The 12,727-nt window shown below is 38.4% G+C and overlaps 1 protein-coding gene across 1 annotated transcript in view; it reads left to right on the top strand.

The window, feature by feature from the left end:
• SPATA17 (spermatogenesis associated 17) overlaps positions 1 to 12,727 on the top strand; it is a gene marked incomplete at its 5' end in the record, with an annotated part of 90,597 nt that overhangs the window by 1,024 nt on the left and 76,846 nt on the right. The window contains 2 exons of the mRNA XM_010286971.1: positions 1,184 to 1,265; positions 11,060 to 11,110. Of these exons, the coding sequence (XP_010285273.1) occupies positions 1,184 to 1,265; positions 11,060 to 11,110 (133 nt within the window). The remainder of the gene's footprint in view (positions 1 to 1,183; positions 1,266 to 11,059; positions 11,111 to 12,727) is intronic.

Genomic DNA, 12,727 nt, shown 5'->3' with positions numbered 1-12,727 from the left:
TTCAGCAGGTAAACAAACGTGGAATATATGCAGGCAAACCCCTACAAGGAATTATCAGCTGTGCCATCAATGTCAAAAGCCCCTACAAAGACAGAGGGTTGGTTAGTGCCCCTCGGTTTCCAGCACGCGAGTAACAACAGCATGCTGCATAAGAAAGTGAAAACCCAAGCATCATTGCCAATCCATTCTGTGGAAAATGCTCTTCCAAACACATATTTGTATTTGGTAATGACTAATGTGAGAAGAACAATGTAAGTAATTGTAATTGTAATTGTAACGAGCATACAAGAAGAACTAAGTCAGCTAAGTGTAGATGAGGGTTTTCTCTGCACCTGTGTACAGAGTGATCCAGCTCAGTGTCCTCTTTCCAAAGATGGATGTGGTGTCTGAGTCAGGAGCACAGCCAGTTGTCAGTGTTCTGAATTACCCTCTCATTTAGGTCCTTTGAATTACCTCCTGGAAAAGGCTGCCTCCACTGAGTGACTAGCTGTACCGCAAGGCTTCTAAAATTGATGTCCATAGTTAGGTGGTATGAATGCTCCCCTATATAGCTTTTTCTAGGCAGTCCCAAAGTAATGATTGCATTATTTTCTGCAAAATTGATGTGAGATTTTGGAATTATGGAAGTTTTAGTAACATGATAAAGTATATATAATAAGGGCAGAGTAAAAATTTACTTACTTTTAAGCTAGGTGTAATGTTATAAAAGTGAAAAAGTAGTCCTAAAAATTCCAGATATCTGTGGCCTTTGTCAAATATTTAAAAATTGTAAAGCTGTGAAAATGTTGCATGTGACTGAAAAAGTTCTGAACTGGTCAGATACGTTGGTGAAAACCATTCATGAAAATACAATCATTTATCATGTAAAGCTTACAAATGTAAGTTATCATTAAACTTTTGTAATGATAACTGAAATAGTATATAGGTAAGTTTGCAGTAACCCATTTTTTCCAAAAGAAAAGTATGTGTGTAAATATATGTATATATTCGTCTATAAGTGTGTACGTGTGTGCATATGTATATATGCATACATGTGTAGGTATAAAGTATGTTTGCAGTGGCCATCTGTTTGGGATAAGTATGGGTATAATAAAATATATGTTATTTTTAATATTAGGAAAAAATCAGGTTATATTGTAAAGTCTCAAAATAATAATTATTTTGTTAATGTATTTCATTTTAGACATCTGAACAAAATGGTGATTTTTATACAGAAGTGGTGGAGAGGGTATCGAAGCAGAAGATACTTCAGAAAAATGGTGGAGGTAGAAAACTAGTTCTAAAAATTTTTTTCGGTTATTTATAGAACACTTATGAAGTAATTCACTGGTCTTGAAATTAAAAAGCTTGATCCTTTATACACACAGACTCGTACTTAACTTTACTATCATGAAAAGCACCATTAATTTCAGTAAGCCTACTCATAATGGTCAAGTTATGTCAGTGTTTAAGTGTTTGCTGCTCTGGAGTATTAGTCCCCAAGCCCGCAATGAGATCTGCTCATGCAGAAGCCTGCCTGCCTGATGCTAATTGCAGGATTGGAGCTCTTCAAGATGCTTTTTTTACCTGGAAGAACTTTTAATTCTGAAAATAAAATAATCCAGTGTCTCTACACATTGCTGTTCTATGTTTTAGTGGTTTAAATTTCTTACTTAATGAACCTTGAAGTATTTGAGGTTTTGCCTTAAGGCACACAGCAGATCATGGTCAACCTAATTCTCCTGACAGACTTGAAGATAGCAGTCTATGGTAGCACACAAGCTAAAACCTCTGTTAACAGGTATAGGAGATTATGAAGAAACTAATTTGCCTTTAACATAAAACAACTGATTTTTTAATATGTAGTTTATGTCACTAATTTATCAATTTATGTTGCTATTTTGCAGTAGTTTTAAACTTGTTAGTAATATATTCTTTATTAATTTTGTTAAATTATTGTGTTTCAGTTAAAACAGACCAGTCAAGAAAAAGCAAAAAAATTGAGCCATAGTAACTTATATATTACAGGCTAAAGTCCCTATGTCCTACTAAACTATGTTTTCAATTAGCAGGACCTTTGTGCCTGAAAGCTCATCTATTTTTCCTCCAAGTCTATCAGTAATCTAATTAAAGATTTTATCTCTTTCAACTTCTGTGGCTTAACTAATAAATTATGACTCATCCTTTCAGGCAATGGTTTTCAGTCTACCTTCTAAAACACTCTAATTTTTGAATACAGAGCAGATAGATAGCTGCATGGTTGTATTGGGTTCTGTTTTTAAAAAAGTGGGACTTCAGTTGAGTATTGTCCCTGAGTTTAGAGGTTTGTTTAGTCTAGAAAAGCTTCTGTAGAAGCTTCTGTAGACGCTTCTATAGAGAGACATGATAATGTTAATATATGTTAGCATTTGTTAATGAAAAGAAAGGATCTGTGCAGCTGTTAGGAAAAGGGAAGGAAGAAATCAACTTCATATGAAACATGGACACATGCTGACAAAAGATGTTTTGGAACTCTGTGGAACTGCCAAAAGATGTTGTGGAACTGTTTTTAAAAGGAGGTTAGACAAATGCTTATCACAGATGGCTTAGATATGCTTCAGGCAATATTTTAGGTGAATTCACTTCATGACTTCCCCTCAAGTTCTACATTTTTTCACAGTTAAAACTGTGTAGAGTGGTGAATTTCATTTCAGAAACAAGGTGATTTATGTGTTTCTGTGTTTTTCAAGATGAGTACAAGAACCATGCCAGTTTTTGGCATCTGATCACTAAGCCTTTAAGAGTGTTTAAGCAGGACAATGATATGATGGTGGCCATTTTACAAATTTTTAATCCTCCCAAATTTTAAGGAGCTATCTTTTGGCCACCCCATGTTCAAATGCTAATTTATTTTCTGATAGTAATAATTTTCATATTTTAAACAGAATGTTGTCACTTCAGAGACTTAGTTTTATACATAAAGATTGTAAAAACAGTGGTGTCCAGACAAGATGCAAAATGAATACGTCACTGCCTACTGTCCATACTGTCCACTGCACTGTTCTGAGTGGTGCCCTGTAGGTGAGATGGCAAGATAATTCTTCCCAGAGAGCCAGCCTACAATGACATTTGGAATAGGTGCCCAATGACAGGATGAGAGGCAGTGAGCACAAACTGAAATACAGGAATTTCCACTCAAAGATATGAAAGAACTTTTTTTACTGTGAAGGTGATCCAGTACTGGAAGGAGTTCCCCAGAGAGTGCAAGCTATGCTTGTGGAGTATCCATCCCTGGAGATAGTCAAAACCCAACTGAATTGAGGCCCTGCACAACTTGCTCTAATTGACCCTGTTTTGAGCAATGGTTAGGAGCTTCAGAGGTCCCTGCCATCCCCAGTTGTTCTATGCATCTATGAAATTGGAGGTATTTTACCTCATCTCTCTATTACTTCTTTCATCTTTTGCCCTCTCTTCTTCTGCCCCTCTGACAGTTACATTTTAAGATAGAGTCTGTAAAATTAGCACAGATTTCCTGTAATAACCAAGCCAAGATAGCATCATAAAACCCTCTCAGCTTTCCATTCTTGAAATGTTTCTGAAAAGAAATATGCAAATGCATGTAGCATGCAGAATAAACAAGAAGATTTAGAGATGTGTGCACGCCTGTAGGGCTATGATCTTATTGGCTTCATGGAGACATGGTGGGACGACTCTGACTGGGTTGTTGGAATGGAAGGATACAGTCTCTTGAAGAAGGACAGGCAGGGGAGATGAGGAGGGGGTGTCGCCCTCTATGTCAACGACCAGCTGGAGTGCATGGAGGTCAGCTTGGGGATGGATGAGGAGATGCCTGAGACCTTATTGGTCAGGATTAAAGGGAGGGCAGGGACAAGTGACTAATATTATAGTGGCGGTCTGCTACAGGCCACCCAACCAGGAAGACTGAGCAGATGAGGCCCTCTGCAGACAGATAGGAGCAGCCTCACCTTCACAAGCCCTGGTCCTCAACCACCCCACTATCTGTTGGAGGGACAACACAGAAGGATATAAGCAATCCAGGAGGTTCCTGGAATGCGTTGATGATAACTTCCTTCTCCAAGTGATAGAGGAGCCAACAAGGGGAGGTGCTATGCTGGACCTTGTTCTCACCAACAAGGACGGGCTGGTGGGGAATGTGAAGCTCAAGGGCAACCCTGGCTGCAGTGACCATGAAATGGTGGAGTTCAAGATCCTTAGGGCAGCAAGCTCGGTGCACAGCAAGCTCAATACCCTGGACTTCAGAGAGCAGACTTTGGCCTCTTCAGGGATCTATTTCCCCCCCAGGGAAGAGGGGCCCAAGAAAGCTGGTTAATATTTAAGGATCACCTCCTCTAGGAGATGCATCCCAACAAAGAGGAAGCAAAAACACCAGGAGGCCTGCATGGATGAACAAAAAGCTGCTGGACAAACTCTAACACAAAAAAGAAGCCTACAGAGGAACAAGAACAGGTAGCCTGAGAGGAATACAGAGAAATTGACTGAGCAGCCAGGGATCAGGTTAGGAAAGCTAAAGTCCTGATAGAATTAAATCTGGCCAGGGACATCAAGGGTAACAAGAAAAGGTTCTATAGGTCCATTTGTGATAGAAGGAAGACTAGGGAAAATGTGGGCCCTCTCCATAATCCCATATTACCTGGGATATGGAGAAGGCTGAGATACTCAACAAATTTTTTGCCTCAGACTTCACTTGCAAGTGCTCAAGCCATCCAAGTCACAGAAGGCAAAAGCAGGGACTGGGAGAATGAAGAACTGCCCACTGCAGGAGAAAATCAGAATCAAGACCATCTAAGGAACCTGAAGGTGCACAAGTCCATTGGACCTGATGAGATGCATCTGCAAGTCCCGAGGGAACTGGCAGAAGTTGCTAAACCACTGTCCCTCATATTTGAGAAGTTGTGGCAGTCCAGTGAAGATCCCACTGGCCGGAAAAGGGGAAACATAACCCCCATTTTTAGAAAGGAAGATCTGGGGAACTAGAGGTCAGTCAGTCTCACTTCTGTGCCCAGCAAGATCATGGTGCAGATCCTCCTGGAAACTATGCTAAGGCATATGGAAAATAATGAGGTGACTGGTGATAGCCAACATGGCTTCACTAAGGGCAAATTGTGCCTGACAAATTTGGTAGCCTTCAATGACGGGCTTACAGTGTTGGTGGATAAGGGAAGAGTGACTTATGTCATCTACCTGGACTTGTGCAAACAATTTGTCACTCACCGCACAGCATCCTTATCTCTAAATTGGAGAAACATGGATTTGCCAGATGGACCACTCAGTGGATAAGAAATTGGCTGGATGGTTGTACTCAAATAGTTGCGGGTTAACAGCTCGATGTCCAAGTGGAGACCAGTGACAAGTGGCATTCCTTGGGTGTCAGTATTGGGACTGGTGCTGTTTAACATCTTTGTTGAACAGTGGAACTGAGCGCACCTTCAGCAAGTCTGTCGATGACACCAAGCTGTGTGGTGTGATTGACATGCTGGAGGGAAGGGATGCCATACAGAGGAACCTTGACAAGCCTGAGAGATGGGCCTGTGCAAACCTCATGAGGTTCAACAAGGCCAAGTGCAAAGTCCTGCACATGGGTTGGGGCAATCCCAAACACAAATACAGGCATGATTCTCCCCCTCTACTACGCTCTCATGAGACCCCACCTGGAGTACTGCGTCCAGCTCTGGGGCCCCCAACATAAGAAGGACATGAACCTGTTGGAGACAGTCCAGAGGAGGGCCACAAAGATGGTCAGAGGGCTGGAGCACCTCCCTTATGAAGACAGGCTGAGAGAGTTGGAGTTGTTCAGTTTGGAGAAGAGAAGGCTCTGGGGAGACCTTATAGCAGCCTTCCAGTACCTAAAGGGGGTCTACAAGAAAGCTGGAGAGGGACTTTTTACAAGGACATGTAGTGATAGGACAAGGGGTGATGGCTTTAAACTGAAAGAGAGTAAATTTAGATTAGATATAAGGAAGAAATTCTTCACTATGAGGGTGGTGAGGCACTGGAACAGCTTGCCCAGAGAAGTTGTGGATGCCCCATCCCTGTAAGTGTTTAAGGCCAGATTGAATGGTGCTTTGAGCAACCTGGTCGAGTGGAAGGTGTCCCTGTCCATGGCAGGGAGGTTGGAACTAGATGATCTTTAAGGTCCTTTCCAACCCAACTCATTCTATTGTTCTATGATTCCATGAAAATAATTTTAAAAAATACTTTAACCAATAAAGCCTGGTTCATATGTTGTTCTTCAAATAGACATAACTGACAAGCCCTTGCCAAGTCTGAAGTCTGTGGAATAGTGTAGGAGAAAAAATTGTGCAAACCCACACTTAATATACACATTTTAAACCAGACCATGAATTCACACAGTTTCTGGATACCAGTACTTATCCAATATTAGCCAGGGCTCTAGAGAAACAGAGTCTCATCAGCAAGCTTACGAACTGTACAACAACCAGCATAGAAAACCATCTTTCTCCCCTCAAATGCTTTGTGTTTGCTGTCTCTTCGCTTGGAGAGGACTAAGGAGAGCCCGTCTGGAAAACAACCTGAATCCATGCAAGTAGCAGACAAAAAGGCACTTTTTTATCCCTTTAGACTGATATAATAACATACAATGCTGATTCAGTGTTATAAATATAAAGTTCATATATAAAATTATAAAGTTCAAGTTCATTCCCTATATTAATTGGCATACTATCTTTACTCAATCAATGGCAGAATTTAGAGTATTTTAAAAAGAAACAAAAACATTCTCAGCAGCTTTGCACAACTTTTAAGTTAAAGGATCAGTTAATGTTTGCATTGAACTCTTGCTAATAACTGTTGTAATGATTCCTGATTATGAAATACAATGATAGATTTGACATAATAGTTCCTTAAATAAAACAAAAAAATTGGTCACTTTAAAATTTGTCCGCTGATAGTGATTGGATTGGTATCTGCTGCCAGGAAACAAGGCAAAGCATATGCACAAAATACCCATGATTACTTGATAATAAATCATTTTAATGATTATATTCAAAATTGTGAAATGTGAGTGGTACTGATGCGGAAAATAACAAAGGCTGAGGCTCATCAGATTGGCTGTCCATATGTGCATCACTACCAGTATTTAATTTGTTACTCCTCTAGTGACTTTTCCTTTGATTGTTAAAATACATTAAGTTGAAAAAACCCTATCAATGGTGTTTATATGACTAAAATTATGTGCCTTTCTATATTCTAAATATAGGTGCTTTGGTATAAAGCTTTGTTTTCTAATATTAATCTCAAGCTAAAATTAAGAACTGCACGCCTATAGTTTTCGTAATAACTTAATTACATTGGTTGTACTGGATCCTGAAAGTCTTGCATGACCTGCAGGAAAGTATGAATTTTAAAACCAGGCAAACACCAGGACATGAATCAAGCTGTATGTCTACGTTTCTTTTTATAGTATTTCTCAAAGTCAGGTGTCCTGGTTTCAGCCAGGATAGAGTTAATTTTTGTCATAGAAGCCAGTGTGAGGCTAGTTTTGGATTTGGGATGAGAAAATGTTGATAATGTGCTGATGTTTTGAGTTGTTGCTAAGTACTCAAGGTCAGTCCAGCTTTTCATGCTCTGGCCTGCTAGCAAGAAGGTTGGTGGTGCACAGGAAGCTGGGAGGGGGCAGGGCCAGGACAGCTGACCCAGGCTGGCCAAAGGGATAGTCCATACCATATGACATCATGCTCAGTATATGAAGCTGGGACGAAGAAGAAGGAAGGGGTGGAGGGACATCTGGAGTTATGGCGTCTATCTTTCCAAGAAATCATTACACATGATGGAGCCCTGCTTCCCTGGAGATGACTGAACACCTGTCTGCCCATGGGGAGTAGCGAATGAATTCCTTGTTTTGGTTTTCTTGCGTGTGCGGCTTTTGCTTTACCTATTAAATTGCCTTTATCTCAAACCATGACTTTCCTCACTTTTACTCTTCCAATTCTCTCCCCCATCCCACCTTGGGGGAGTGAGCGAGCGGCTGTGTGGTGCTTAGCTGCCAGCTGGGGCTAAACCACGACGCAAGAAATCACTTGTTAAGGCAAATGGGATTGTAACATTTCATTGCTATATGAAGTCGGCATGCATGGTGGCCATATCTTCCATCACTTTGGAAGGAGATGCCATTGAAAAAAGTGAATATTTTGTGACGTAGTTTGACTCCACCTTTTTTTAGCTTCAATTCAGTAACCAGTTTTAAATAATCCCTGTCCAATAGGAATTAGGCAAATGCCTATTTGCTCTAGAAAAAAAAAAGTGCCTGTTCCCAACTTAAATTACGTGTTGCTTCCTTCTCTCAATCTATTCTCAATCAAATTTCTGGTTCTCCTTTAAATATATCACTTTGCATTAACTGTTTAAAGAAGAAGAAAACACCAATCAGGATCAGATCACATTCGTAGGTGTTCCCCAAACATGTTTTTAAACAGAAAAGGAGAAAGTACAACAGTTTATACACAAAAGGCTTCAAATATATTTAGGAATCACAGACTTAAAGTTAACTTGTAGGGAGGCCTGTATCTTAGAGACATCAGAGACAGATACAAAGACTTCATCTTTCAGAAGTGGAGGTGGTGCATGTGGGTGAGATGGCAAGATAATTCTTCCCAGAGAGTCAGGCTTGCTGTATGACCTTGGAATTGGCACCCAGTGAAAGAATGAGAAGCAATGCAAAGGGGAAAAGCTGAAATGCAGGAAATTCCATTTAAGCATAAGAAATGAGTCTTCTGTACAAGAAGGCCCCAGTTCAGGAAAGAACCTTTTGTTTACTAGGAAAACACATAAATATAGAATCGGGTTGAAGCACTGAATTATGGCTACGCTTTTGTGAACAGGGATGAACACATTCTCCATCACTTGTAATAGCAGAACTATTACATGTTATTCTAATCAGGATTAGAAAACAGAGGGCAAATCCATTTGCAAAGGAACCTAGATCATGACACAGGCTTTGACTTTTGGCATGAGAATAAGGCTGTAAGACAGTTATGTGAGCAATTCTGCATTTGGCTGACTTGTGATTTAGAACGACATTGTGTAAAAGCAGGAATGTGTAATTTTCTTTTTATTGTGAGTGACCTTGTTAAGTAGTGGCAGGATAAGGCCTGGATTTCTCACACCTAAGCGAGGTATGCAAGTTAGGACCCTAGTTGCCATCGACTATCTCTGTAAATAGTAGACAGAGATGCAATTGCAGAGTTCTTCAATACTTCCCAAGCTCAGAGGACAAGTGGTCCCACTGTCTTTCAGTATGGTGTTGAGTAATGATGCTAGGTCTCCAATGTAGGTTCTTCAGTGAAATGGCATGGATTCACACCTAAGTGCTCACAGCCTTCAAATATGAGAAGAATAAATAAAAAGGTGTGAGTTTGTTTAGTTTAATCATTGATGGACAGAAACTTGATGATCATTGTTAGGCTTCAGAATTTCCATTTAAAATGCCCTTTATCTGTTTTGTGGTGTGGCAACTCTTACATTCCCTTCCAAAGAAAGATAAGATGAGCTGCAAAGCAAAATTGTATCAATTTAGTTAAACAGTTTAAGAATATACTTAGCAACCATTATTTCATTCCAACATTAGCTAACTACAATTAGTGTCACTCAGAAAACATTTATGGAGACAAAAGGGGAGAGAGAGTCCACTATTTATTCTAATTCATACCTTTGGGGTGGAGATTCTTTCAAATATATATATGTATGTGTGTGTGTATACATCTACCCATATACAAGAAACTTTTTTGAAATTTAGCAGTCCTGCATTTTTCTTTCATATAAGAAATATCTTTTCTACTGTTTCCATTATTAGTAGATTGGTATGATATTAAAGTGAGCATTTAAAATGCACCTTAATTAAACTGCAGGAATTATGCCTTGCTTAATGTAATGAAGAAAGAGAATTTAAAATGAAGTAGCATCATTGTGTTCATTTGTAAATAACATATTGCAGCCAACTGTTTCTTAATTGCCCAGACTGTTGATAAATAATCCAGTCCTGCTGCTCTCCACAGACAATTTGCTTTGGATCAGACTAGGCAATTCAAATAACACTAATTACAGTGAAACCCTTTTATAGTGAATTCCTGTTTGCCATGAGGGAGAAAATCACTATATCAGGGGAAAGCACTTTTGCCTTTGATTTGTGTCTAAAACATGAGAAACACATAAAAGCTGCATGTTGTGCTAAATAAAGGACATACTCTTGCATTCAAAGTACTTATATTTTACTTTTTATGATACAATTGTGAATTATGTTCATTTTGCATTTGTAATTAGAGGGCGGAACAGATGTGAAAGCTTAGTTTAAAGTGATGTATCCATTAAAATAACCTATGCTGCCAAGTGATTGCTTAGTATAATAGGGGATTCGTTCACTATGAGAGGAATTCTACTTTATTGGAAGGAAACCAGGACTTCAGGAAATGTTTTCTATATCAGGGGATTCACTGTAACATGGTATCATTGTATTTATGATTTTATGATGTTAAAATGAATATTAAATGAAACAAAATTCCCAAGGATTACTCGGGAGGCAGCTAAGTACATAACATTTAGTACAGATGGTTGGAAGGCACAATTTTGCTCCATCACTGCATCCATATCCTTGAACGATTTCGACTGAAGACAGCATTTCTTTGAATTTTTCATTAAACTAGACGTCTTGAAATATGAATTCCTTTTATGTTTCTGTGAGTTTTGGCTAAAAGAACCCCAGTGAATAAATCATACAATACTACGTGTCACCAGCACTTGTGAATATTTCTGCTTTGTTATTCTACTCTCAGTAGAGCACCATTGATTATCAAACTCAGCGGAGAGCATTTTATGATCATATATCTCCATTAGCTCCTAGTTTGACTACCATAGATTTTTCTGGTTAAGCCTGCATTATGTATTAGGAAGCCTATCTCTTCAATACAAAGTTTGATTTTATTCTCTCTAAGCCTAGAACTCTTATTATGTATTATGTATAAAGATTCTTATCTTTTATATGTAAAAACAGGAGCACTGTCTTTGTGTAACTGAAATATATGCCATCTTTTTTTTCCTTGATTCACAGACAGCATATTTTATTATGAAGATGAATTTCTACAATGAAATGGCTGTCAGGGTAAATATTTCTTCACTTGTTAAACAAATGAAAAGTCAATTGTGCTCCGAATTTGCTTTTAATAAAATGAGCAAACCAGAATAATATACACTTGATTGATATGCTGATGGCAACAGCGGGAAATAGTACATAGTTAAAAATTAAAGTTACACTCGGTAGCCTGGGTTGTATTTGAAAACTGTAGCTGAATTTAAGGCATCTGCATGTGTCTTGCCCCATTTAAATGTCCATTGTACCTTACCATATATGATATTGATAAAACCCCCAAACACTCTATCTGCAAGTATTCTTACAAATGTAGACATATATTTACAATTCTGACAAAATACAGGACTTTTATGTTTGTTGATGTGGCTGTGCTTTTTCTTTTGTTAGTACGTTGATCTATTGAATCTCAAAAGAGTTATTCAGAGACCGCAGGACAATTTCATTGCCAAAATGTATAGGTGGAACTGCACTGATCTCATTGATGGTATTATGAATGAGTTTTGCTAGATGAAGAAGGGTATAAACAGTCCTTGAACTTTAATATATATATCAAATGAAGTTTGTTATGGGGAAAACTGCAAAATATATTTAACTAGAAATTAGCATTTTTTTCCTGAACTTTGGAACAGCACTTAAATATGTAAATCAAACAGGGGAAGGACATGAGATAATTCTTGGGATGGAATCTTTTTATCTTACTTAATTCTTTTATTTTATGGAATTAACCTGCTTTACTTTAGAGACCTGTATCTTTCTAGGCAAGACATCTTACCTTTTGAATTCTGCCAGATGTAGGAATGTGGTGAGGACGGAAAGTAACCCAAGGAAACTCCTGTAAAGTAGGAAGATTCCCCAAACAGATTTTAATTTTGTGGCCTTTCTGGCTCCAAAATAATTCAGACTCAAGGGATGTGTTCCCACAGACTTTTGACTTGGTGCTGGTTCTCTGAAAGGCACAAAATAGAATCTTGCATTTGGAGTATGTTAGACAGCTGAAGGTGTTTAATAGCAATCTAATTTCTCAGAAATGCACTTTTTTTGTTGTTTTAGTTTAGTTAACTATTCCCTAGTTGGCTAGTTTGAAAATATTCCACAGTGGATAAATACAGTATACTTATGCAGCTGAAATGAGTGAGAAAACACGAGATGCAAGCCAGCTCTTAAAAGTTGACTGTGTACTTTTAGAAGGCATTTGAAGACCAAATTTCAGAGGTAATTATGTATTCTAGTCAAATGGAGTTTTGCATTTCGTCTTTCATTTTTAAAAGAAATTGAATGTGTTCCCATTCATTTGTAATGGAAATATAATGTTGAATCATTAGGTGATATAAATCTTCGAAGTACCATTTTTTCAGTTCTGTCCTTTAATGGAAATTTAAATCAGTAGAAAACAATATAACAGATCTTTATTTAGTTGCAAATGTCAGAATCTGATTTTCCTCTCTAAATCTTGTGCAGCCATATCTGCAGAGCAGATTTAAAATGTTACCATTCTGAAGCACCAACTGGTTTTTTTTGGCTGTCATCTGTTTTTTTGAAGAACTAACCAAGGCCCAGGACAATAGAGAATAAGGCCTATTAAGTTTCTGTACAGAAGATGTGGCCAGACTTTAGGTTTCCTAAACCAAC

This window comes from Phaethon lepturus, unplaced genomic scaffold, assembly GCF_000687285.1.
Source record: "Phaethon lepturus isolate BGI_N335 unplaced genomic scaffold, ASM68728v1 scaffold3910, whole genome shotgun sequence".
NCBI lineage: Eukaryota > Metazoa > Chordata > Aves > Phaethontiformes > Phaethontidae > Phaethon > Phaethon lepturus.
This window is presented reverse-complemented; position numbering and strand designations above follow the sequence as displayed.